The sequence below is a fragment of the Anthonomus grandis genome, chromosome 8, assembly GCF_022605725.1.
Source record: "Anthonomus grandis grandis chromosome 8, icAntGran1.3, whole genome shotgun sequence".
Taxonomy (NCBI): domain Eukaryota; kingdom Metazoa; phylum Arthropoda; class Insecta; order Coleoptera; family Curculionidae; genus Anthonomus; species Anthonomus grandis.
This window is the reverse complement of record NC_065553.1, coordinates 26,657,752-26,684,975: the sequence shown is the minus strand read 5'-3', so window position 1 is coordinate 26,684,975 and position 27,224 is coordinate 26,657,752. Positions and strand designations below refer to the sequence as shown.

Here is a 27,224-nt window from a genome sequence, read left to right as displayed (position 1 = left end):
TCCGTCTTGAACTGGCCTCCTACCGGCGAGGGCTCCTGATATACAAGCTAGACTATTTTTTCGGAAGATTCGCTAACCTTCCAGGTTTCTCGAGAGATGTCGCGAGTAACAACTGTTAAAAAAGCCTGAAAGCTTTACAAATTATTTTAAGCCCCTGGAAGAAAAAAAAATTATGTGAAATATTGCGGAGGGTTGTTGGGTAAGGTTAAAAATAAAACAGAAACCTGTTTACTTAAATGTCGATGTTGCACACTTAATTTTGTTCTCTGCGGATTTAAAAATGTATTTAATTAATTTTTTTCCCTCAATTTGTTCTTTGGTTAGTTTTTATATTACTATTACTGCTTGTTTGTCAAAACATTTGTAATTATTATTTTTAGGGTTAAGAGATAAAAGTAGCTTTAGCTAATCCTCGCCTTTTTGGGCAAATGTAATGTTATGTGCAGTTGATACCAAATAAAGACATATTTATTTATTTATTCATTTATAAATACCGTTATTCCCATCAAGTGAAAAACTTTGCAGCACCACTATAATGCTAATTTTCATATACCAAGGTAGAATAGCTCAATCTAGACCTCATCATCCTTTGCATCAGTTTCCTATATAAACATTATGTCAGTGGCGGCTCGCGCCCTGTAATCTAAGGTAGGCGACATATTATTATAACAGTGCGCACACCGAGTAGCCCGAGCTCCCCCTCCCCCCGCTTTTTCGGGATTTAAAAAAAAATTGTGGTGCCACGGCCACTTTTCATTAATAATTTACTAAAATTAAGAAAAAAATAACGTTTTTGAAATCTTTAAAAAAAAATAACCTAAAAATAATATTTTTTTTTAAATTTTGATTTCAATCAACAAAAAAAATGCGGAAACAAAAAAAAACAAAATGAAACACACCTTTACAAAGTTGTATGAATTTAAATTATGATCGTAATTTTTGTGTTATATCCATATTTCATTTAATTTCACTAAATCCTTAGATATATACACTATCTACTGTTATTGACAGATACCTACTATAAGATTCAAAGATGCAGTAAATATTCTTCTATATTATAAACAAATACAAATAAATTAATTTTTATTAACATAGATCTTTTTTACTTACTTACCGAAAATGCATGGTTATTTAATTATGCACCTTTGAGCTTATGTAGTTTTTTTCTTTTTAATAATATTTCTAAAAAAGATTAAAGTTGAATACTATATAACTAAACGATATCATAATATTCTTATACTTAACATAGATTTTGTTTTTAATTTTTGATTTTTAAAATTTTTTTTTTTTTTTAGTTTTTTATTTTAGTTGTAAAACAACTACTTTTTATAAATAAGGTTTATTCTTCTGTCCTTTAAAAGTGCAAACCTACTTATTATTAAATCTGTAAAATTATCAGATCCCTGTAAAGAGCAAAAGAGTTTCTTTTCGATGGAAATTAAACCAAGTGATGATAAGCGCTCATTACCTATTTTATTTCGGGAATATATTTTTATGCTTTTAAGGCATAAAAAATGTCTTTCAACTGATGTACTTGTGATTGGTATTGTAGCAATAAGCGTAAAAAGTGTAAAAGCTTGGGGAAATATTTCTTTAAGACCATTATCTATAAAATGTTTTAAAATCGACTCTACATTTAATGTTGTTAGTTCTTCATCGTGAAAAATTACACTTAACTCATTAATTAGTTGCTGTTTGTCAAAAAATATTTTATAAAGGTTGGTGACACTTGTAACTAAAGAAGTTGGAAAATTTTTCTTATACTCTTGGAACTTAGAAGAATCAACCAATGCAAAATAAGTTAACTGCGATAGATCTGCAAACCGAACATCTATTTGCGTCGAAATATTATCAATAATCTCGTAAAATAAAATTCGCAAAGAAGACTTTTCATCCCCTTTGATAGTGTTTGATAATTTTATTCTTTTTGATGGTGTAGGATTATCCACGCTATCTATCATATCGCCTGAAATTCTAATTTTTGCTTCTTCAAAAAATTGTTCGAAGGTTAATTCATTCCGCAAAGACTGTAGACGCTCTTTTGTTAAAAAGACCTGTTTTTGACAATAACCTATATCTAAAGACTTTTTTTGCAAAATACTAAATATTGGATCCGTAATATCAAATACATTTTTGTAAGCCGCGGTTAAAAAAGAAAATTCTAAACCTTTCATAAATCTAAGATATCCCTTTGCCCCGTTAATTGACTCGGATGATGAAGATTGATCGTCAATAATTGTTTGAAAAACTTTTTTTAAGTCATTCCATTTTGAATCTAAAAGATGAACGATTTTTGAACGTCAAGCCCATCTAGTATCTACAGCAGTCGGTATCCTTTTTCCAACTATAGAGTCCAAAATAAATGTTCGCTTTGCAGATTGATGGAAGAAGCCGGGAATTGAAGTTACGCTCGCAAAAAAAATTCGGCAATTTTTAATAGCTTTTGCTCCATTCTGTAGAACTAAGTTTAATCGGTGCGCACTGCAATGTGTAAATAAAGCTAATGGAGCATCGTCTTTAATTTTTTTTTGCAAACCATTTAACGAACTAGCCGTTACGCTAGCGCCATCATAACATTGACCGACTAAATTTTTCTTATAATCGAAAGGACTTAAAACAGAAACAATTAATTCGTACATCGCGCCTGCCGTTCTATCTTGACTTACATCAAAAAATCCCAAAAATCTCTCTTTAATGTCACCAGATTGGTTTACATATCTGACCGAAATAGCGCATTGTGATTTTTCTAAAATGTCAGTAGTGTCATCAGCTTGTACAGAAAAAAATAATGCTTCTTTTATTTCTTTATGTATTGTCTCCAAATGTGTTCAGAGATACAACCTATTATATCATTTTGGATTGTCTTAGACAAACCAGAAAAATTATTGCCTATTTTTTTTAAATGGTTTTGCATTTTGATGTCACGTTTAATTAACAAGTTAAATGTTTCACGAAAATTGCGAGTGTTAAAAGAATCGGATTTTTCATTGTGGCCTCTAAAAGATAATTCTTGTTTTGCAAGATGACAAGTGACATCAATCAAATAGCTCAATAAATTTCTATTTTTTCTTACATACTCGTTATAGGATTTTGAAAACAAAGAAGACTGTATTTTTAATACATCCTGTATAGTGCTACTATTTTTTTGCAAGCACTTTAGACTAAGGTAGCTACTCATATGCTCCTTTTACGATTCATGTTTTTTTATGCTAGCTGACAGATTTTTTAAATCGCAAAAACCCTGAGATACCCAAACATTATTTCTATTACCTCCTAAAAGTATACAAGGCCAACAAAACAAACTTTGTTTAAAATAACTACCACATAACCATTGATGGGTTTCGAACCACTGGGTCTTAAAGGATCGCGAGAATGCTTGGCTTTTTGTCAGGTTTTAAAATTGAAAGGGGGGGTGTAGGGCGACCAATAGAAATTATTTCCCTACGATTATTTTCATTTAGGCGGGAAAATGGGGTTTCTTGTAAAGAACAAATTACATCATGCACAGGGGTTTCGGCGAGATTATTGGCCATTCTAAAAAAAAAAATAGTAAAAGGATCAAACAACTAGGTTAGGTATGCACCTCTACTTCTACAAAAATTACCTACTTCCTACTCTATATTATAATATTCTCAAAAATATACAACTCCTTAATAGGTACCTCTACTACCTTTACAAACTTTAATAGCACAATTATTATTCTAATATACTTATACTTATCTAATATAAACCAAATTCAAAATTCAATGGAGAAGCAACCATACGACGTACGACAGCAGAAAAATCGTTCGAAGCTGAAAGAAACGGAAGAAACCAGCCACAAACCGTTAATGAATAAAAACAAAACCCCGCCAAGAAAAATCTGGAATTATTTTCCAGATTTGAATTGTCCGCCTAACAGTGTACCTTTTGTCGCATAGAATAATTTTGTTTCACGTCGGCCGCTGTAAGTTTTGTATGGGAGATTGCCGCCGTAGAGACCATTAAATACAGGCGGTTGGAAATATCGCCTTCCCATATATAATATCGTATTCATTTGATTTTATGAGGCGAGTCGCTTTAGACTAGCTCAGGTTTCACGTAAAGTGGCGATAGATGCATGCGTATTAACATTAGACTAGGAGGTTATCAGATATTTTAATATTACATTGAAAAGAATGATTATATTATATAAATTATAATGGTCATTTTTTTCAAATTTACAAGTGAATTTTATAAGGTAGGCGGCGCCTACCTTGCCTTCCCTGAGCCGCCGCTGCATTATGTGCCAAACCCTAGTTACTTATTTAATATTACGTAGGTCAATGGAGTAAAGCGGAAGGTCATCCAGTACCACCTCGACCCATGTGTAGCAACCACGACGATGGAGAAACTACGGCGGTCATCCAATGTAACCACTGTGGCAACTTGTGCGCTGATTGCGATCGATTTTTGCACTTGCACAGGAAAACTAGGGCTCATTTAAGACAGGTTAGTGTATTATTTATTATGAATTTTATTACAATTAATATATTTTTGTTTGTATCGAAGGTGTGCAAGGAAGAAGAGGAGGCAATAAAAGTAGAACTGCACGAGGGATGTGGAAGGACTAAGCTATTTTGGTTGTTGGGTAATTATGACATAATATTAATTAGTAGAAATATTTATCAGTTGATTAACATAACGTTAAACATATTTGTGCCCCCGCTTTAATATTTCTTACAAAAAAAAAAATTTACCTCAATCTCCTCTAACCCAGATGCGAAAGAAAGAAAAAAAACGTAAATCGTTTTCTGTTACCTCGAGAACGTGGTCTCAGATAAACCGCATGGATATTAACGTTTTTATTTAAATTGAACAAGCATAACCTATATTAATGTAATTCGTGTGATAGTACGAATAAAATTCGTAAATAGCATAGGAATGGGACGGCATGCCCCCCTGTTGGAAAATGTATGTTAAACACGGTCATTTCGAGGTGAGAATCGATATTTCATATTGTAAACAGCAAAAAACAACTTGATTGTGCTACTGAAACAACAATGAAATGTAAATATTATCCGCTTTGGTCTAGACTATCCACTTCTGTAATGTAGGTTGGGTTGCATAGCCATAACTATCACGATGTGAATATGATTATTTTAGGGTATTATTATTATGTTGGTAACATTTTATTCTAGAAAAGAAAATATTAAGAGAACATGTGATAAAAGAAATGGGTTATGTAGCTTTGCAATTCGCGTGTGTGTCGTGTACTATGTCTCGTGTGTTATATTAATAAATGCCAGTTTAGTCACAATCGGCCTGTCTATTAATTAGTATATACCTTAGGTTATGGGCCCAGGAATGAATTAGGCAGGTTGTGGGAAAAGTGAAAGTGTTGTAGAACCTGGAAATTTGGGAACTGGAAAGTAGGAACAGGCGGTAGAGAAATGGCGGAAAAACAGCAGCAGCAATTATTTTATGTTAAGCCCTTTGACGGTAATTCCTTTCCAAATTGGGAGTTCACAATCAAGTTACTTCTGGAACAACAAGGAGTGCTAATTGTCCTAACGGAAAATCCTCCCACTTCAGCTGAAGTATTAGACAAGTTTGCAAAAAGTGATGTCAAGGCAAGAACAATTATTATACAATGTGTAGCAGATAACATTTTGGAAATGCTTAAGGCAAAAACTACTGCAAAGCAAATCATGAAATCTTTGTGTATGACTTATTCAAAAAAAGGTATTTCGGGTCTGGTAAAGTTAAAGGGACGTCTAAAAACCGATTTTTTTTTTGGAAATTCTTACATAGAATGTTGAGTTTGAATAGTTTATTGATAAAAAAGTGAGGATGAAGTAAAAAAATGCAAAATGTTAAAAATTATAAAGGATTTTCTACTTATGTATAATTCATAATTACACCCGGCTTAACTACACTTTATTTGCGACTAGGCATCACGTTGACCATTATATATGCTATTAATTTAAATTTAAAGCTTTAAGTAACAAAATTCTGTAACTTAAAAGGATTTACATCACTTCTTTAGGTCATAAACACAAATTTCCACACGCAAATCAGGAATATCAAATATGTAAATACAGATTAATTCATAAATAAAAAAAAACTATCAAATGTCACTTACGTCAACAAATATTATTTATTGGGAGTGGCCACTGTACTAGTACGATTATCGTAATTTTATGTCCTGTCTCATTAGGGTAAGTATTTGTTTATTTTATACAGGGTGTTTCAGAACTATGGGATCAAACTTCTGGCGGTTGTTCAGTGCAACAGAAGAATCCATTTGAGTATAGGAAGCCATGTCCGGAAATGCATTACTACGCCACTACGGCCCTAAGACGCGTTAAAATTTATAAAAAACATTAATTACCTAAATAGGATCTGCTGCATTGATTTTTACCTTTTGTATATGATACCATAACAACAATTGTTTAAAATCAACGCTTATCAATGTCAATTCTCAATGTCATGTTTAAAAATTTTATAGCTTACAATTTTTAAACATTTATTGCTAATGGAAAACTTTACCAATCAAGAATTGGCGGATATGCATTTGGCATACGAAGCAACAAACTGCAATGCACGAGCAGCATCGCGGTTGTATCATGAACGTTATCCCGAACGACAGCATCCTGGATACAAAAAGTTTATTGCGGTTCATCGGCGGCTCGCTGAAACAGGCATATTTAAGACCAAGATGCATGATACTGGTGTTGCTCGAACTGTAAGAATGGTCGAATTTGAAGAAAAGGTGCTTCAGCGAGTTGCCGATGAACCATCAAATAGCATACGTGACGTCGCTAAGAATATGAATACGAGTAACGCTTCTGTCTGGCGGATACTACACGAGCAACAACTCCATCCTTACCACTTCCAGAAAGTTCAAGGTATGACTGCAGCCGATTATCATCCTAGAGTTTAATTTTGTCGATGGCTTCTGGATCACATCATTGCACAACCAAATTTTTTACGATATGTTTTGTGGACCGATGAAGCCTCTTTCACTAGAGATGGATGATATTTTTAATAGTAGGAATAGCCATGTTTGGGACGAAGAAAATCCTTATGCAATTTTTCCAAGAAAACATCAGAATCGTTGGTCTGTCAACGTATGGGCAGTCATTGTTGATGATTATTTAATTGGGCCATACCTTCTACCGGAACGGTTAACAGGACCTATTTATCTGCGTTTCTTTGAGGAAGTTCTCCCAGAAATCCTTGAAAATGTTTCACTAAACGTTAGACAGCAAATGTGGTTTCAGCATGATGAAGCGCCGGCTCACTTTGCTGTACAAGTACGCGAGTATTTGGCTCGGCGGTTTGGGCACCGTTGGATTGCCAGAGGTGGAGCCGTTTCTTGGCTTCCTAAGTCACCCGATTTAACGTCGCTCGATTTTTTCTTGTGGGGAAAGAAAGAAGAAAGAAAGAAAATGTGCTATATTACGTAAGAATAATCTTGTGTACAAGCAAAAAAAAACAAAACAAAAATACAATTTCAAAAATTGACAAAACAATGAACAAAATTAAACACAAGAAGAAGAAACAACGCCGAAATCATGTGCGGCGTTTAAATCGGTGTATTAAGGTTGGAGGAACACATTTTGAACAATTGTTGTGATGGTATCATATACAAAAGGTAAAAATAAATGCATCAGATCCTATTTAGGTAATTCATATTTTTTCTAAATTTAAACGCGTCTTAGGGCCGTAGTGGCGTAGTGACACATTTCCGGACATGGGTTCCTATACTCTTATCGTTCCTCTACTACCGCCCCGTGTGCATATTTTGAGAAAATGTAATAAAAGTAATGGCTTATGTAGCGTTGCAATTCGCGTGTGCGTCGTGTACTGTTATATTAATAAATGCCAGTTTAGTCACAATCGGCCTGTCTATTAATTAGTATATACCATAAAAAATACAAATAGATATGTTTAGAAGGATGACTACGATGCAATTAATAAATACTTATCTAAGGCAGATCTAACGAAAACTACTACGGAAAACTGGTAAAGTAAATCTAACGAAGCCTTGGATCAGTGGGCACCCTTTTGACGCAATGGATTAAAAATAAAAACCGTGGGGTAATAATATAAAAACCAGACAAAATTAAGATTATAAAGAGATCTGAAGAGCTCTAGCTCTCAATTCCTGCAGCAAAATCACAAAAGCAGATTTGTAAACTGAGATATTTGCCAAATCTTACTTGTCATCAGAATAAATGTATGGAAAAAGTAATTGTAAAAGAGCTTACGTAGTTTTTAATTTAAAAAAGTATTACACCATATCACAACATGGCTTTCTCTTGGTTCTTTTGCATGTTTCTTAAAGATCTACCACAAAAAAATTATCAACAGGTCTTAATGACTGGACACATACAATGGATGAAGGAGTACCCACAGGGATAACTTACCTGGACTTTAAGAAAGCCTTTGACAAGCTCCAAACTTGAGCATTATGGTATAAGCGGTAACTTGTTGAGGCTTATTCGACGTTTTCTTTCAGACAGCAACTTCAAACGGAGTAAGAACAAACGAGTCACTGTCAAGACGATCAAGGAGTATGAAGTGGAGTACCCCAAGGCTCAATGCTGGGATCCCTGCTGTGTTTGGTGTATGTTTGTGATCTTGACCAGAATCAAATCAAAGTATCGTTTTTTGAAGATGACCGAAAATGTATGCAAAGCCTTAAAAGCAAGCACTTGATATGCAAACTGGTTTGCAAGGAATTGAAAACTGGTCAGCAGTGTGGGGAATAAAGCTTAATGGAGATAGATGTACCACACTCTGGTTAAAGGAACATTAAGGAATAAATTAAAAGAGACTATTCTCCTTTCATGTCATTATCTGTTTAAATTAATAAACTTGAAAACAAATATGAAATGTGAATTTAATTTTATAGCACAACAGCAGTATAGAAATTAAGTATTCTCGATAAATCACTTATTAAGAGAAATACAATTATTAAGCTTTATATCAAGTTGACAATTTGCTTACATCAGTGAATAGAATCTATATTTCTTTAAATCCAGTTACTAAGAAAACAGGTTTCATGCATGGTACCTTAGACCATGGTATAGACGCTATCTCTTGGTGTGGGTGGCTTTTACCCTGGTGCTTTGAGGAATTTTATGATAAATCATAAAGGGGTGCTCTTATTAATCTCAGAATACTTGAAATTAAGGAGAATCGTGTATTGTATGCTAGGTAGATTACAGATACCCAGTGCAATCTATTATTAATGACATTTGATTATTACTGGTTTTTATACAGTAAAACGATTTTAAGGTCAGAACTGAGAACTGGTTATTATTTTAGATCCTTCTGTGAGCCTAGATTTGGATTTGGCATTTTCTTTCTTTTGAGAGGGTTTTGGAACTGGGCTTAGTAAATACATGATGGTTGTTCTTATTCAAAATTGTTTATTAATTGTTTAGAAGTACTCTGGATATCATCTTTTCTCAACAAGACTTCATCACTTATTACGGGACCCTCGACGGGATTAATGTTTTTTTTTCTTACATTCCTTTTAAAGAATGTTCTAGGCTGGCGCAAAGTCACTGTCTTGAAACACATCTGGATTATATGGGTAGATTCCTGTTTTTTCAAAACCCTTAATAATATTTATTAGTGTAAAAGCCTTAATAAGCGCATTTTTAATATTAGGAGCCATATCATATTCTGTGATCCTAGAGCCTGGATGATTTGTAAGCCAGTGATCTATTTCTCCTTCCAGATAGGATTTAAATGGTCCAAACACTTACGTCCAGCGGTTGCAACTTATTTAATGTGTGAGGAGGTAAGGTTATAATAGAAACTCCTGATTATCTAGCCAGGTTTACTAAATTAATGGACTTATGACTTGAATGTTCATCTAGTATCAGTAGACTTGGACAATCTGGTGTTGTTTGGGTGCAGCCTATAAAATAATTTAAAAATTTGATAAATAGGTCAGCATCAATCTAGCCTGATGGAGCAGGAAATCCTACTGCTTAAGGAAATAAACCGCTCAAAAAACCAGGATTTATTCGGACGAGAGAAGACCATAAATGGTGGAATAAACGTACCTGTAGCGCTGACACAAGCTAATAAAGTTGTGTTTTTTCCTCTCTCTAAGTTAATCTTCCCACTTGCTTTCTTCAATTCTTTTTGAACGCCGGTAATCCCCGTCTCATCACAGTTAAAAATTTGATGCGGCGGAAAATTAAACTTGTCCAAGGACTTTTAAGTTTTGAAAAAATCATTAACCCTAGATATGGAAAACCCTGTTACTCTTGCAATGCTGGTTGCTTCAGCTCATCGAATGGAGAGGATTTTCTGACGATTTAAAAATGAGCTCACCCAGTCTTTTTCTGCAAGTTTTCGATCTTCATTAAAAGGATGACTTATTTGATTGGCTTCAGCAAATCAAAACGCAATACTTCGATCTTTAGAGACATGCCTGACTCACTTACCTCAATCGTTCTTAAAATATAAAAATTTAAATCTTTAAAAGACAGTAATGGTAATAAAAATTAACTTTCAATTAATTTTTTTTAAACATAATCACAAGGTAAAATAGTAACTCACAGACATTTTGTTCTTCTTATGTACACTAGCCTAAGCGACAGATCGATTCAGAGCTTTCACATCTGAATTATTAGAATTTATGCTTCTACTAACACCTAATATTTTCATCTAGCTCTTGCCGACTCAAGAACCCTAAAAGCCCTAGTGGAATATCGAGAGGGCGGTGCCAGAACCAGAGCTGCAGGCATCACGGGCATATGCCGTTTCTGCGGCACCACAGGCAACTCTGGCCTGTTGGCTATCGGTAACGTGTGCGCCGACACCGAATGCCAGGAATACGGCAAAACCGCCTGCACAAAACTCCTGAATTGTGGTCATATGTGCGGGGGTGTGCTCGGAGAAACGCGGTGTTTGCCCTGCTTGCACGGATGTTCCAATGATTCCACCTTACGGCAGGATTCTGATGATATGTGTATGGTGTGTTTCACTGAGGCGTTGAGTTGTGCTCCTGCCATTCAGGTAAGTTAGAAAAAGAGAGAAAAGACTTATATCGGGTGTTTGGAAGGTGAGTAGCCAAACGGAAATGGTAAATAGGTGAGGTTACTGGCTATTTAAAACGAATAGTATTTTCTTGTTTTTCCTCAAATTTAAGGAGTAATATATTTTTTTCTTTTTTTATTAGATTTTCTCTGTTTTTTTAATTTAACCTTCAATTTTTTTTAATTTTTGGTCAAAATGGCACACCATTAATTTTATTTTAAAGACTAATGTTGTCTCATTCAGATTTAGGTAATAACTGAGAAAAATATTTAAAGAAAAACTAATAGTGGAGTAACAAACTTTCTCAAATCAATAGAAAAAAATGTTACGTCAACTTTACAAAGGAAAAAATAAGAATAAAAAAAAGTTGTGGGGTTTTAAAATGTGCTAAAAAAACTTCTCTAGTTAATAGTCTTTCTAATGATGTGTCACATCAAAGATAATACTACCACGGGTAGTACTTCGGAGTAGTATTATCTTTGGTCACATGTAACAAAAATAATTAGGTAACTTGCGAAAAACAAATAAGTTTGTCTTCAAGGACGCGTGAACCAATTTCTTGAAAGCAACCTAATTGAGCAGGTATAAATTTATCTCTTTCTAACACTGCTAAATCTGTTACGCTATAATCTCCTTTATCATTGGGCGACACTCCCTTTGTGCCCCGCTACCTTAAACTGTTACCTATCACTAACTATAATACGAGTACGATATGAGACTTGTCTTTCTCCGCTACCTTACGTATTTTTAACTACGCTCTACGCATATTGTTTTTGGTGTTCATTTTCGTTAACTTTGTTTTATTGTTACTGTTGCCATACTATGGCTGGTTCCTTTACAAACGAGGAGTACACCGATATCCTAATAGCATATGGTAAAGCTAATGGAAATGGACGAGAAGGAAAAGAATTTACCAAGAGCGGTTTCCCAATAGACGCCTAATCGTCATACTTTTGAAACGACCTTTAGACGCTTAAGAGAAACTGGTAGTCCAAATCGCCGTGAACCTGAATTCGCAGACAACGTAATGTTGCTGATGACGAACGAATTCTGGAAGCTTTTGACGAAGATCCCACAACGAGCATCCGGACTGTAGCTGCCAATCTAAACCTAAGTGTATGGAAGGTCTGGTCTGTTCTTCATGCCAACGGAAAGCATCTCTTTCATTACACTCCCGTGCAAGATCTTGAAGAAAACGACTACCAAAGACGCATTCAGTTTTGCCGCCTCCTGCTACATATGAACGTGGATATCCGCGATTTCTTGAAAGTTCAATTTTTTTTTTAATGATCTGCCCGAACTCTTGAACGGCGTTCCAAATTTTCTCAATGAAGAACAAATGACGTTCCAACACCATGGGTGCCCAGCGCACTGGAGATTGGCGATCCGGGAGCACCTAGACAATGCATTTCCCAATACTTGGATTGGCAGAGATGGCCCTATCCCATGGCTTGCAAGATCACCGGACTTGACGCCGCTTGATTTTTACGTCTGGGGTCGTGCAAAAGAACTTGTATTTCGAACCTATAAATGCAAGAACAATTTATAGAAAAAATTATTGACGCTTTTGTAATAATGAGACGGGAACTAACATTACAGTATATCACAAGAGAAATAAGAAAGCGTTGTTACGAGTATATTAGAAATAATGGCCATCAATTTGAGCAAGACTTATAAATAAACGATTTGAAGTAAAAAATATGTTTTTTTTAATCAAGCTGTAAAGGAAAGCGTCATGGAAACGAAAGGGCACAATAGGTTAAGCTGTTTTATTTAGAACGGTGAAAGAGATAGCGCAACAAATTTAGCAGTGTTAGAAAGAGACATAAGTTTATACCTGCTCAATTAGGTTGCTTTCAAGAAATTGGTTCTTATTTGTTTTTCTTAAGTTACCTAATTATTTTTGTTACATGTAGCACATTATCAGAAAGACTATTAACTAGAAAAGTTTTTTTAACACATTTTAAAACCACTCAACTTTTTTTATTATTATTTTTTCCATTGTAAAGTTGACGTAACATTTTTTTTCTATTGATTTGAGGAAGTTTGTTACTCCACTATTAGTTTCTCTTTAAATATTTTTCTCAGTTATTACCTAAATCTGAATGAGACAAAGTTAGTCTTTAAAATAAAATTAATTGTGGGCCATTTTGGCCAAAAATAAAAAAAAAATTGAAGGGTAAAGTAAAAAAACGAGGAAAATCTAATAAAAAAAGGAAAAAATATCTTAAATTTGAGGAAAAACAAAAAAATACTATGCGTTTTAAATAGCCAGTAACCTCACCTATTCACCATTTCCGTTTGGCTACTCACCTTCCAAACACACCCTGTATATCAGATTTAGTAGCAGATATTTATGTTTAAGCAGAAAAAAATTATATATTTTTTTGGATTTGGAGGGACCGAGAGAACTCGTATCCCTACCCTATTTATGGCATAATCTCCGTAAAATAGTATAATCTTATATATATATCAGCGGGAAAAAACTATTTTTATATGCAGTTTTGTGCATATAAAATTTTTTTTATATGCTATTTTTATATGCTCTAGACGTTGCAATAATGTGTCAAATTGCTTAAACCATAGGTTTGTATGCTTTTGAAACACTTTCTTTAACCTGTATGCAAGTAAAAAATTGATCATAAACATCAATCTATGCTAATTTATTTATCTTATCTTACCGGCTTGTTTTAAATAAGTTCATAAACGATCAAATATTTTGCAACCAAACTATATAAAGGATCGTTGCACCCTTGTCCTGAACTCTGGTTTTTACAATATTTTGATTTTGACAAAACCATGGCTGTTTGGACTAAATAGTGGTACTATAAGTTGAGTACTGCAGTTTCAAAGGATACTTATATTTAGAAGATTACAACACTCAGCAACAAGTCAGCAATGGATAATAACAATGATAAGCCAAACATACATTTAATTATTGGTTTTTGTATTAACTCTAATGGTTTTAGGGTTTTGTCAAATGCGCTATTGGATAGAGATTTAAATTATTTTACTAATATGGATATTGGATAGATTGGATTATTTAAGAAGCGAATTAATTGTAATACATAGGTATTTAGTTTCAGTTTTGGGAGCTAAAATTCACTTTTCTATATTCTGATATTAGGTAGTGTGTCCTTAGAATAAGAAAAGGGTATATACAGGGTGTTTGGTTTAGAGACGTATATATGAAAGGGGGTGATAGGGGAGATCATTTTAAACATATTTAACCCTATATAGTGTTCAAATATTTTCAAAAACTTCCTTTATCTTTATTTTTTTTAATGTTATATCACAGTCCAACAGAAAATGCTGCTTCTTTTTTACTGACAGCAGTATAGACATGTGGTTCAGTTTTTAAAATTTAATTTTTGTTGTTGTTGCTGCTCTTTAGTAGCTTTGCGTTGCCCCGTAACAGACAAACTCATCTTTTATGATTTTTACCTATAAGTAAATGAAATAAATTAATAAGTATTACATTTTTAAACATGATTTTAATAATTATAACTTTTTTGTGAAAAAATAAAGGAAGAAGCATTTTTTTGTAATGTAGTAAAAAATTGGTGTTCAAATTGTAAATATGAAAGTAATTTAATTAAAAAACGCGAATGTTCTCTTAACAAAAAATACATATGACTAATTAACAAAATGCACAAACAAAAATTATTTACATGTATTGACAAGAATTAATTACTCTCATGCTCGAAATGAGAACCACCATTTCTAACACAACGTCGACATCTTCGTCTCAATTCTGTAGTGGATACACTTAGCCTCAGTTCCGTCTTCATTATTTCTGCTGTTACATTTGAAATTCTTTATTATTAAGGTACTCTATCTAGAGTATATATCCGCAGAGTACATATCCGCAGGTGGCGCCCTCTATCCGCGAATCCGTGAACGGATTTCAATTTATCGTTCTAAAAAACCCCCTCACACCAAATTTTAATTAAATATCTTATGAAACACTCGACTTACTTCAAAAAAATGATTTTATATTTCCCATTTTGACGCCCTGTATATTGAATACCGAGCGCCCAATTAAAAAATGGCATAACAAAAGTCGCATTATTTTTGTCCACCCTATATGTGGCCGGCGGATTGGCCTCCTTTTTCCGGACACCCTGTATAGCGGTTAAAGAAATTTATCTATTTTGGCCGAAAATATTTATTGCTATTGATCTTGTACTACCTATATCAATAATCTCAGAATTTAAATTTAAAGTTTCTCGTACATACATACTTGTACCAGCATTGTGAATAATTTCTCCCTGAAAAATATTTCATATTATGTAAATCCTTGTTCGCTAATTTCAATGTTTCTGTTAAAACCACAACATATTACAAATAACGAAAACTATCAAGCATAACTTCTAATGAGGAGAAAAACTATCGTATGCTTCTTACATTCGTATGATGTATAAAAAAATTATTGTCACAATCGAAGTTTTGAAAAGCATTTCTTAAGAACTTTACATCTACAAACTAATTTGTTTCTGTTTCAAATAAACTAAAATCTCGCAAATAGTTATCCACGTCCCTGTATTTTGTTAAAAAGAAAAATAAAAAAATATAATTTGTGATTATAGTTTTCTTTTTGAGACATTCAAAATGTTTATATAAATATCCTAAAATATACAAAATCCCAATATTAGTATAAACTTCCAGATATTGCCGTAAAAAAATGATTGAAGAAAACACAAAATTAAAAACTTATAATCATAGTTATAATACCCAAGTAAAATGCTAAAATATTATACCTAAATTTAAAAAGTTCATTATAATACTAACACCAGTTATAGATGTGCTGGTCACAAAAGTAGACAGTACTCGGATCAGCAGAAGAGTTTCTAATATCAACAAAAAAGGTTTAAAGCAAAAACTAATAAAATTTTGTTTGGAACCATTTATTAAAGAACTTATACCTTTATTTGTTTTAATTTTTAATAGGTCTATCACCACAATCGACGTTTCTTTTGTAATCACATACTTTCTTTTCAATATTATAGTAAGTATTTTCAGGACAAGTGACTTTTATCGGAACAGAATTTGAACATTCGTAAAAGCTGCGACAGTCTTCTGGGTCAGGAAGATAAATTGATTGTTTATCAATTGCCTCTGGACACACTATAAAATTTAATAAAATATTTGCTTACAAATGTAAATTGTTCTTGAAATTAACTCACCGACATCACCGTGTGTTTGCCAAATGGCACAGGCCAAAAGTAAACTTAAAATCAGTACTTTGTTGAGCATATTTACTATAAATAAGGATTCACGTTTCAGACTACTTCTTATATATATACTTGTTATTAATTTATTTCGATTATTGATAGGGTTTTAAAATGCACTCATCAATCAGTATTTTAACAAAAAATCCATGTAGTGCGAGCAAAGCAGTAAGTTCTCCTGTTGTTAAGTGTGGGCAAATTTGTTATCAGCTTCTTATCGGTTCAATTTTGTAGTTGCACCAGTAGGAGATTAAGAGATTACCAAATTTATTTTTGTAATGATATAGTCCAATAATGACACATCACACTTAACCTTTAATGCAATCGTATGTTGTTGGTATAATGCTTTAGATCACATTTCTAAGCATGACAAGATAAATGAAGGATTAGCTAAATCAAAGTGTGAATTCGTTCTAAAAATAACCAACTGTATTGTGAAGAAATAGTTTATACTTGTAGTGGAGTCGTGGGTTAAGGTAAAATGAAAATCCTTCAGTCTCCCTCCACTTATTTATTAAAGATTTAGTTATTTAGCTTAAAATTCCCTACATGTTATGGACACAGTGGTGTCCATCATCAGGGGGTACAAAAAACAAATAGTTCCGAACAAAAGACAAACAGACATAGAAAAAACTTAAAAAATTAATATAAGGTACACTTACAAAGGTTTAAAATTGGTAACAGGCACACGCCCCAGGGTTTGATTGCATATCAAAAACCCTCTATTACTATTGTTTTCAATTTAAATTTTTTGTTTTTATTTGTTTACATTCTGTTGTTGACAAGCACTGTAGGTGATATCTATGGAAGAAGTTCTAAAAGTGCCATGGTACCTGATGGTTTGTTACTACAATTTTTTTATTACAAGAGGAAAGCAGAAGGTTCATAGAGAACATATTAGATGGCGCGGTTAACATAATGATTCGTACACTGTGGAGAAGGAAAGCTAGGAGACTATGAAGAATTAAGACACAGTAATAAACATTTAAATAAAAATCTGATAATCAATGAACTATGAAATGATAAATGATAATCTATGAAACCGTACCCCCTTTTGGGGTACGGTTTCATACCAAATCAAAAATATTTTTAATTCACATAACATCAATACTAGCTTTCAAGCTAAACATACATCAAGATCCTTTGTTATCAGCTGTAAGGACAAAATGGGTGCCCGAGTGAGAATTGCAATGCATTTTACATTGGACAGACCGATAGAAGGTTTTCTACACGTATCAATGAACATTGTAGGGAGATTGAGAAGAGCAAGAACCGAAATATTTGCCCTACAGCCCATCAAATCTAACTTTACAAGACATGTTTATACTAGCAACCACAGTTTTAGTCCAGCTACTGACTTAAAGCTTTTACAGTTCTGCCGAAAAGCAACAAACTTGATCTGTTGGAAATACTCGAAATAAATAAAGCTACACATAACAACCACCATTACTGTATTAATGATCAAGTACATCATTCTTGTACTCACTTTTTCAACTCACTGTGTCTTATCTCTTCATAATCTCTTAATACATCGTTCTTACCCTTTACAATTTCTTTTATACAGGGTCTTTCAGAACTATGGGATCAAACTTCTAGGGGTTGTTCAGTGCAACAGTAGAATCCATTTGAGTATAGGAACCCATGTCCGGAAATGTGTCACTACTCCACTACAGCCCTAAGACGCGTTTAAATTTAGAAAAAATATTATAATTACCTAAACGCCGCACATGATTTCGGCGGACTACACTAAAAATTTGATCCTCGTTTTGAATGATTTCAAATGCTGCTGTTATTCGTCCAATTAAGTCTAGCTCTGATTCTACTGGTGTTTCATAGACTAAAGACTTTACATGTCCCCACAAGAAAAAATCGAGCGACGTTAAATCGGATGACCTAGGAGGCCAACAAACCACATTTGCTGTCTAACGTTTAGTGGAACATTTTCAAGGAGTTCTGGGAGAACTTCCTCCAAGAAACGCAGATAAATAGGTCCTGTTAACCGTTCCGGTAGAAGCTATGGCCCAATTAAATAATCATCAACAATGCCTGCCCATACGTTGACAGACCAACGATTCTGATGTTTTCTTGGAAAAATTGCATAGGGATTTTCTTCGTCCCAAACATGGCTATTCCTATTATTAAAAATACCGTCTCTTGTGAAAGAGGCTTCATCGGTCCACAAAACATATCGTAAAAAATTTGGTTGTGCAATGATGTGATCCAGAAGCCATCGACAAAATTGAACTCTAGGATGATAATCGGCTGCAGTCATACCTTGAAATTTCTGGAAGTGGTAAGGATGATGTTGTTGCTCGTGTAGTACCCGCCAGACAGAAGCGTTACTCGTATTCATATTCTTAGCTATGTCACGTGTGCTATTTGATGGTTCATCGGCAACTCGCTGAAGCACCTCTTCTTCAAATTCGACCGTTCTTACGGTTCGAACAACACCAGTATCATGCATCTTGGTCTTAAACATGCCTGTCTCAGCGAGCCGCCGATGAACCGCAATAAACTTTTTGTATCCAGGATGCTGTCGTTCGGGATAACGTTCATGATACAACCGCGATGCTGCTCGTGCATTGCAGTTTGTTGCTCCGTATGCCAAATGCATATCCGCCAATTCTTGATTGGTAAAGTTTTACATTAGCAATAAATGTTTAAAAATTGTAAGCTATAAAATTTTTAAACATGGCATTGAGAATTGACATTGATAAGCGTTGATTTTAAACAATTGTTGTTATGGTATCATGTACAAAAGGTAAAAATAAATGCAGCAGATCCTATTTGGGTAATTAATGTTTTTTATAAATTTTAACGCGTCTTAGGGCCGTAGTAGCGTAGTGACGCATTTCCGGACATGGGTTCCTATACTCAAATGGATTCTTCTGTTGCACTGAACAACCCCCAGAAGTTTGATCCCATAGTTCTGAAACACCCTGTATAGTACTTATCCGTTGCTTTCCTTCTCCACAGCTTTACTTGCTTTTTCAAAAAAAAAAAATTGTAGTAACACAACATCAGGTACCATGGCACTTTTAGAACTTCTCCCTTAGATGTCACCTACGGTGCTCGTCAACAACAGAATGTAAACAAATAAAAAATTAAAATTGAAAACAATAGAAATAGAGGGTTTTTGATGTGTAATCAAACCCTGGGGCGTGTGCCTGTTACCAATTTTAAACATTTATAAGTGTACCTTATATTAATTTTTTATGTTTTTTTTGTGTCTGTGTTTTGTTCGGAACTATTTCCTTTTAGTACCCCCTGATGATGGACACCGCTGTATCCGAAACATGTAGGGAATTTTAAGCTAACTAAATGTTGAATAAATAAGTGGAGGCAGACTGAAGGATTTTCATTTTACCTCAACTGTATTGTAGTTACAGAAGTATTTTAACTGAAAGAATTGCTTAGCTATAACGACAAACCACCACATATTACAGGAACACGATAGTAAACACCTCCCCTAATCATTCTCTTAAATGTGGCTAAGGCTAGTGCTATGTTCTATATGTATTGTAGTTTAGGTGCTATCTGTGCCGTTTGCACTGTTCCAGAACATTCGCCAAATTTCAAAGTGTGTCCCCGAGGTGTCGCGAACTCTGCCCGCCGCTCGCTCCATCGCCGTCGCACCCTCTGGTTTATTCGCAAATAACGGAAAATAATCGGTATAATTGTCGCTGTTAAAATCGTTACAGTAGGTTGAAATGTCGAAAAAAATCGTTCATTTCGTTAAAACCAAAGCATGCTCGATAGAGGGACTCTTTCTTGGATATATTGGTAATTAAAAAGCTATAAAATACAATGCATGCGAGTGTTACGTGTTACCAAAAAATGAATTTGAAATAGAAGCTCCAAAGACGGGCCACACATCAAAGAAACATGAAACGTGAAACAAGAAACATGAAATATATTTCATAAAATAACAACACACTATCTATAGGAATAACTATAACTATAGGAATTCATCGGCGAAATGCATTTTATGTGACGTCATGGAGAAGCAAATCTCGTTGAAACTTGTTGCATGAAATAGGTTCTGTTCTATATTTTGTTTCGTGTTTCCAGTTATATTATTTAATAATTTGACCAAACATATATGAAAACAAAATGAAAGACGACGAAGAATTTAATGTGATGTTTGTGTTAGTGATTGAAAAACATGAGGTTCTTTATAATTATAAGTTGGAGAAGTATTCTAATAGAAACGCCAAGGAATTAGCTTGGCAGCAGGTGGCTATTGAAGTAAAATGTACAGGTGAGTATTGTAAAAATATTTTATTAGTTATTTAGTGCGAATACATATTAATTGAACATTTTAAATTAAACACATACTATATTTTGCCATGGTAAAGCCACTTCTGGTTTTACAAAATATTGGCATAATCTATTCCTTAATTGAACTGCTGCGATTATTGGTCGACCACATAATTGTGATATTTATAAGGTTTTGGGGTAATTGCATGGAAGTATCCGATGAAGCAAAGACTCCATCGTGTTTTCAGATAAAGTTGTGTAGAACACATGCAGCTTTTACAATATTTTCAGTTTTATCAACATTGCATGTTATTGGTGTATGAAACACTCTAAATTTAGAACAGGGTAGGCGCACTCAACAATTTTTCTCGCTCTTGAAAGGCGATAGCTAAAAATTCTTCCGTCATTATTTAAGGTTCTTTGTGGATATGGCTTCATTATTTCTTGTCTTAACGCAAATGCTTAATCTGCAACGAAAAAGATTGGAAAAGGATCACTATTATCTCCAAGAAGTGATCTTGCCAGTGGAATATTCAATTTATTTTCATTAAGTAGCCAAACCAATCTGGGAATTTTTAAATACTGCACCATCGCTGTTTCTTCCAAAATCACCCACTTATATTGCAGTTAAAAAAGAATCGGCATCAGCGATTGCCATTAAGATGATCGAATTTTATGATTTATAATAATTATAAAAGTAGAGCCACATTTCGGTGGATCTTGGACTCGCATATGTTTACCATCTATACTACCTAGACAATGGACTTGTTGCCGACTTTTTTTTTTCGCAATTTTTTTCATAGAATTCAACAACACTTAACATCCTAAATAAACTGTAAAAATTTCAGCTTTCTATGTATATTCAATCTTTAGATATTCGACGTTAAATATTGAATATCCGTAAAAGCCGCTCCCTCCATTTTTGACGTCACGGCGCAGCAGCTCTCTGCGGGCGGCCGACCCCGAAACTAGAATCTAGGGACAGAAAATTCTACTTTGATTCTGCATGCGCTCTTGGGCTTTCTTCGCTTAACCTTAAGGAATATTTTACGTGGTTGCCAAACGTGTTCAAAAACGTCAGTATATTTTCCTGATTTGAATGTGTATTATTTCTTTTAATTTAGCACAAACAAGTATTTATTTTTCAAACAAAGCATTTATTCAATTAATATGTGTACATTAAAAGTAAAATAAACTAATACTAAAATTTCGGTTGTATCAACAAAAACTTAATTTTTGTGCTTACCTCCCTATACTGGGTTTAGAAAACTGATGGATTTAAACAGATAAATAACATAAAATAACAAATAAGATAAGAAAATAAAAAACTTGGTGGCATTTACAGCCAAATAAAATATGAATAAGAAATAAGGGTGACTTGTGGTATTACCCTTACAATTCTAATTATTTTATTTTTAAACAATGATCTTTCCGTAGAAATAGAAAATTGTATATTACCTATAGGGTCACATGGTTAAAAAGCAAACAAAAAAAAAACAAACGAGTTTTTATTAAATAAAACACAGAAATTAACTGTTTAAGTTTGATATACATTAAAGACTACACTATTGTATACATACATTGGATTAATTATACAGATACAATTTTTTTTATAGCAAGAAATCATTAGGCTCAGCTGTGAGAATAGAATTTCATACGCCTTACTATTTTAGTTATAAAATATTAATTTACGAAATTTCACTTTTTTGACGCTGACTGATTGACTCACTCACTTAGGATCATCAAAATGTTAAGGCACTTCCAAATGACTTAAAGAGCTCAAATTCTGTAGACAGCTTAGGTTTAGAGAATAACCAACGAAAAAAATCAAAAAAATTTCCCTTCTAACCTCCTTCACCACCCCTCTTTAATGATTTTAATTTTCCCAATTACTTAGGGAGCTGAAATTTTGTAGTCAGGTCTGGTTTAGGGCAGAACTAACGAGAAAATTCAAGATATTTCTGAAGAAAAAGAAAAAATAACTAGGTAGGTACCTACTTAAATAAAAAAAAATGTACGTTGATTTTATAAAACCTTGCAAAAATATCTGAAATCAAAACAAAAACATTTCATCTAAAAATTAAGCCAAGTTTGGCTTATACTTGCTGGCTAAAAAGAGAACGAGATCTCAAATTTCGCCAAGCACACATTTTGAAACTTCTTCTTTAGAAAAAAAATGAGGAATCTTTAAAAAAATCCTTTTTTATTCGCAAATATATGCGAGACTTGGTAACATTTTCACATCAAATGTTCTAATTGTTGCGATAAAGTATATTTTAAAACTTCATAACATTATTCAAATGTAAGTTTTTAGGGTATATTTTTATTTAAAAGTTGAAGAGATATAGAATTCGCTTCAGAAGGAACTGGTTTTTTGTTTTTTTGTAGAACTTTTTTCTGCTTTTTGGTAGGAAAAAATCTTCTTTGAGGAGTTATGTTTTTGTTCTCATTAACTTTTTCTTTTGTCTGGGGTAAAGATACTATTACTGGCTGTTTCAAGGCAGCTAGTGTTGGTTTAATTGGACATAAAGCTTTTTGAATAACATCTATTTCTGCATGAGAATCGACCCTTTCCAAAATATTCAATATATCCAAAATTTCGGTCTTAATTTTTTCTTTCCTTGAAATTAAAGAGCTCTGGACATTACTTTGGGGTACAAGGCTTGTAGCTAGGGCAGATGTTGATTCTTGAATATCCCCTCTTTCTAAATCAATTTGTAATTCCTGTGTTGAATCTGAAATATATAAATTAATTTCTTAAAAAATAATGATTATTGTTATAAAATTTTAAAAAAATTATATGCACATACACCCAATACATCTATCTAAAACACAAACACGTACTATACAGAGTGTTTATTAAGTACTACTTGTACAAACTGTAAAGGGTAAATCTTTAACTAATTTTAAGATAGCCATATGGGCCAGCTAATGTGCTTAAAAATCAATCATTAACTATTACATTCAGTCTTAGTCAATAAATATACCTTGCTAAGCATTGGACCCAATAGTATAAATATATATAATAAAGTTAAAACTATTCACCATTTTGTACAGGAAAAATATTTTCATACTATATGATGATTACCAAACCAAAAAAACAAACAAAAAAAAAACAGACCTATTATCATGACAGACTTTAATATACCATTTCATTCATCAGTACCTAATGGTTTGTTGAAATGTTGGCTGTATAAAAAAAGATACGGTTATTATTTATATCAAACTAATAATAATTAGATTTAAAATAATGTTGAATAAGCAAAATTACCTGAATTTTCAAATATATCTTCTTCAGCAAAAGGAAGGGTCTTGAGATATTTTGACAATAAATGAACATGTTTACACATATTCCATTTAATACTTGAATCGAGGCAAGTACACGAGAATCTGTGAAAGCATATATTGCAATCAGTACAAATTAGTTTGCATTGGCAATTTTTGTTTTCTTCATGAATGTAATAAAAATCCTTGGAAGTTGATGAAAATATTTGCCAACCTTCTTCATGGGGTAGTATAGATTCAAAACTTAAACTGTTGCTTTTTATATGCCTTGACCTAATACTATTAATTTTAGAACAAAGCTTTCCTTTGTTTGTGATAATAACTTGATCAAAAAGTTTATCTCTGACAAATTTTAATATAGCAGATATAGCTTTGTCCAGTCGTTTTGTATGTTTTCCATTTAAATATATGTATTTTATTGTTCTGTGCATGCGCTCTATGTGCATGTTGGTATTTAGACCACTTTTCATTCTATGACAATAGGCCCAACATTTTGAAATATTTGTATAATATTTAAGGAAATATTCATAGAATTCCTGTGTCTCTGGATCGGTTAGCAATAATTCCAAAAAACTGGCAAGCATTGCATCAAATGCCTTTTCGTCCGTTTCTTGCATTAAGGTACGTAACTGCTTGTAGATAATGTCCTTCAAATAATTACATTGTATTATATAATGACTAATGGTTGACATACATATTATCTACATATCCACAAAAATGTATTGCTTGAAAAGAAATATGTCCATTTAAAAAAAAGGCATTTTTGTATTAGAACTTATAGACAAAATCTAGGTAATGCAATAATTTTTTGGGTACAGTTAACTATTTTGCTTTCCCCATTCTTCTCCCCTAAAGGGTTGCCTTTTTTTAAACCTCATTTTAGATCATATTATAGCACCCAAAAATTAAAAAAAAAATTCTCCTATGTATGCAAGGATTAGACCTAGAAGGTTGAAATTTGACACAAAAATAAAGTGTGGCCTCCCTTTTATGAACTGTTTGATTTTGCAAAATCCAATATGGCGTCTTACAATGATAATTGCTAATTCTTTTAGTAGAGATTCTTCTCTATTTTTCAATATTTTTTAAAAAAAATGATAAAATGAAGATGATGGGGAAAACACTGTGGTATAGCAGAATTTAAATTTTTTTTTTATTATAAAAATGTAAAATTAAGTATTTACCCTTTTTTCTTTAGAATTAATCTTGCTTAAGTTTTTTCTCCAAGCCCGATCTACATGCCACGTACAGTACAACCTACAAATTAAAACATAAACCCATCAATTTAAATACTAAAGAAAACAAATGAGGTGTATATACCTAAAAGTAGCAGCTTCCATCACCTGAATCCAGGCATTGTAGTATGAATCAGCCATATCCGACATAAATACTCTGGGTTGAATAGCAAAATCAATTTTTTTTCTAATAGCAGAAAAAAATATTTTCATAGCTTCCACATCTGACCTGTTTGTAATACAAAAACAGCATGGAAATCCTTCCCTCATCTCATTTAGTACTAACAAAGTATGGAGTTCAAACCCATAAGCATTAAGTCCATGTGTTGAGTCGATGCAAATACAATCTTGTCTATACTTTCTTAGCATTTGGTTTTGACCTTCATTCATGATAACCAACATAAAATCATTTTCCTTTAAATCATACAAATCTATAATTTCACCCTGTGGTTTATACAACAAAACACATCCATTCTCTTTAACTTCATTCACCCAGGCTTGTACACTTACTGCATCACTTTTGTGTCTTACAGCTGTTGAACTTAAGTTATATTGCTGTTCTATGTTGTACAAATCTTTACGTGTTAATAGATGTAAACGTTCTAGATCTTCGCTTGCTACAGAGTCTCTTACTTCATCTAAGATAGCAGTCATTGGTATTTTTGCTGCAAGTTTAGCTGCTATTGTTTCTTTATCCAATTTGGAAAGAAATAAATTCCCTAAGTCATGTTCATGGCCAAGGTGTGTTTCTAAAAATTCTATTTTACATTTGTCCTGTGTCTCAGTTAATTTTATTGCAGCGGGACAAAAAGCATTTATTTTATTAGTCCCCTGGAGTTTTAAGTGTCTTTCACCCTTTCCTTTGCTCTTATAGCACCCAGATCTTTGACACACAAATGTAGTCCTAGTAAAAGATTTACTTTTATAAGTACCATGTTCTTTGACATATGATGATTTCGTATATTTTTCAATATCCATTTTCCATAACTCAAATTCCTGAATAGTGTTAAATTCTAGTAGCTTCTTCTCCATTTTGATGTCATGGGATGATTGATAATGATCAATTAATTCTAATTTTGAAGCAGTATGTAAACACAATGCACAACGATAAGTTTTTCTTGTTTTTGCTTCGCCAATGTTACTTATTATTGCAGGATGTTTCACTTTGGACTGGTGATATTTTAAATTGTGTATATGATTAAAATTCTTTCCACATGTAACACATTTGTACATATATGTTTTCTTGGGCTTGATAGTTTCAAGTTTGTCTAAAACAAACAAAAATATTGTTTTATTTTATAATTTTCAACTAGTATATAAATTTATATTTTGTATTTTAAAATTATTAACAATAACAATGTCTAAAAAGCTAAAATAATAACTAAAAAAGTTTATAAAAACAAGAAGCTTCTTGGGGATTAAAATTTACTTCATTAACGAGTACCCCGTTTTGACCTTCTCCATATTTTGATAAACTAACCTGGATGAAATTTCTTCACATGAGCAAATAAGTTAGAACGAGTTGAAAAAGTTTTCTTGCAATCACCACAAATGAATGTTTTGTCCATATTCATATTGTCACAAGTCACTAGGTAGAAACCTTTTTAATGTTATTTGAGTATTCACTGATTACGATCAAAAAATTTTAATTACGCAGGTTATTAATTAATTAACGAACCTTAAACAAGAACAAAGAATTTTGTTAATAAAATAGGTATGACTTGGAATTTTTACTTTTTACCATTTAACCTCAAAAATACGTCTTAGCCACCAATCGCCAATAACTGAAGACGAAACCAAACCACCAAGAAAATTAAATCTGGCAACACCGCTAGGCATGCATCAAAACGATAGCCACGAACGCTGCTGAAAATTGCCGAAATCAAAGTAGAATTTTCTGTCCCTAGATTCTAGTCGAGAACGCATTTGAGTCGGACATTTTAGTGTTTTTGATGTTATTATTTGTTATTATCTAGTTCGCCGCTATAAAAAAAGGTCTATTTTGTTTGATGCCTGAATGTAATAAAACACTATTATTATTAGTTAAACTATTGTTTTGATTAGTGGAGTTTTGTGCAATGTTTTCAGTCGAAAGAGGCTTCATAAAGGCAGATTCTGGGAATTTGCCAGAAGTAGATATGTTCATGGTGCTGGATTATTTTAATAAAAATAAAGACTTTATAAG

General features: G+C 33.0%; 2 protein-coding genes and 1 long non-coding RNA gene across 7 annotated transcripts in view; 1 reads left to right on the top strand and 2 right to left on the bottom strand.

Annotated features, from left to right (window-relative positions):
* Positions 1-27,224, top strand: part of LOC126739392 (E3 ubiquitin-protein ligase MYCBP2) — a 714,511-nt gene that overhangs the window by 597,710 nt on the left and 89,577 nt on the right. For all 4 annotated transcript variants that reach the window (XM_050445054.1, XM_050445056.1, XM_050445053.1 and 1 more), the window contains exons 64-66: positions 4,301-4,470; positions 4,531-4,609; positions 10,661-11,007. In XM_050445054.1, coding sequence (XP_050301011.1) covers positions 4,301-4,470; positions 4,531-4,609; positions 10,661-11,007 — 596 coding nt within the window. The remainder of the gene's footprint in view (positions 1-4,300; positions 4,471-4,530; positions 4,610-10,660; positions 11,008-27,224) is intronic.
* Positions 15,920-16,643, bottom strand: LOC126739437 (uncharacterized). The gene is made up of 2 exons (XR_007661618.1): positions 16,215-16,643; positions 15,920-16,155 (listed from the first exon to the last, which is right to left on the bottom strand). It is a non-coding gene; the product is annotated as an uncharacterized LOC126739437 (long non-coding RNA).
* Positions 22,262-25,244, bottom strand: LOC126739417 (uncharacterized). Of its 2 annotated transcripts, none has more exons than XM_050445097.1 (4): positions 25,125-25,238; positions 24,989-25,061; positions 23,791-24,451; positions 22,262-23,254 (listed from the first exon to the last, which is right to left on the bottom strand). In XM_050445097.1, the coding sequence occupies exons 1-4, from the start codon at positions 25,187-25,189 to the stop codon at positions 22,830-22,832; spliced, it is 1,224 nt and encodes a 407-aa protein (XP_050301054.1). In that variant the 5' UTR covers positions 25,190-25,238; the 3' UTR covers positions 22,262-22,829. The 2 variants fall into 2 exon arrangements, 1 of the variants encoding a protein (XP_050301054.1); XR_007661615.1 differs by lacking the exon at positions 22,262-23,254 and adding an exon at positions 23,641-23,708 and having other exon boundaries at positions 25,125-25,244.

Excerpts from the sequence above, each read along its gene's own strand:
- LOC126739417 (XM_050445097.1), bottom strand. The coding sequence starts at position 25,189 with ATGTCGGATATGGCTGATTCATACTACAATGCCTGGATTCAGGTGATG. Across the intron at positions 25,062-25,124 it reads ATGGAAGCTGCTACTTTTAG|GTTGTACTGTACGTGGCATG; the intron begins GTATATACACCT and ends TTTAATTTGTAG. Across the intron at positions 23,255-23,790 it reads AGATATATTTGAAAATTCAG|ATTCAACACAGGAATTACAA; the intron begins GTAATTTTGCTT and ends TATATATTTCAG.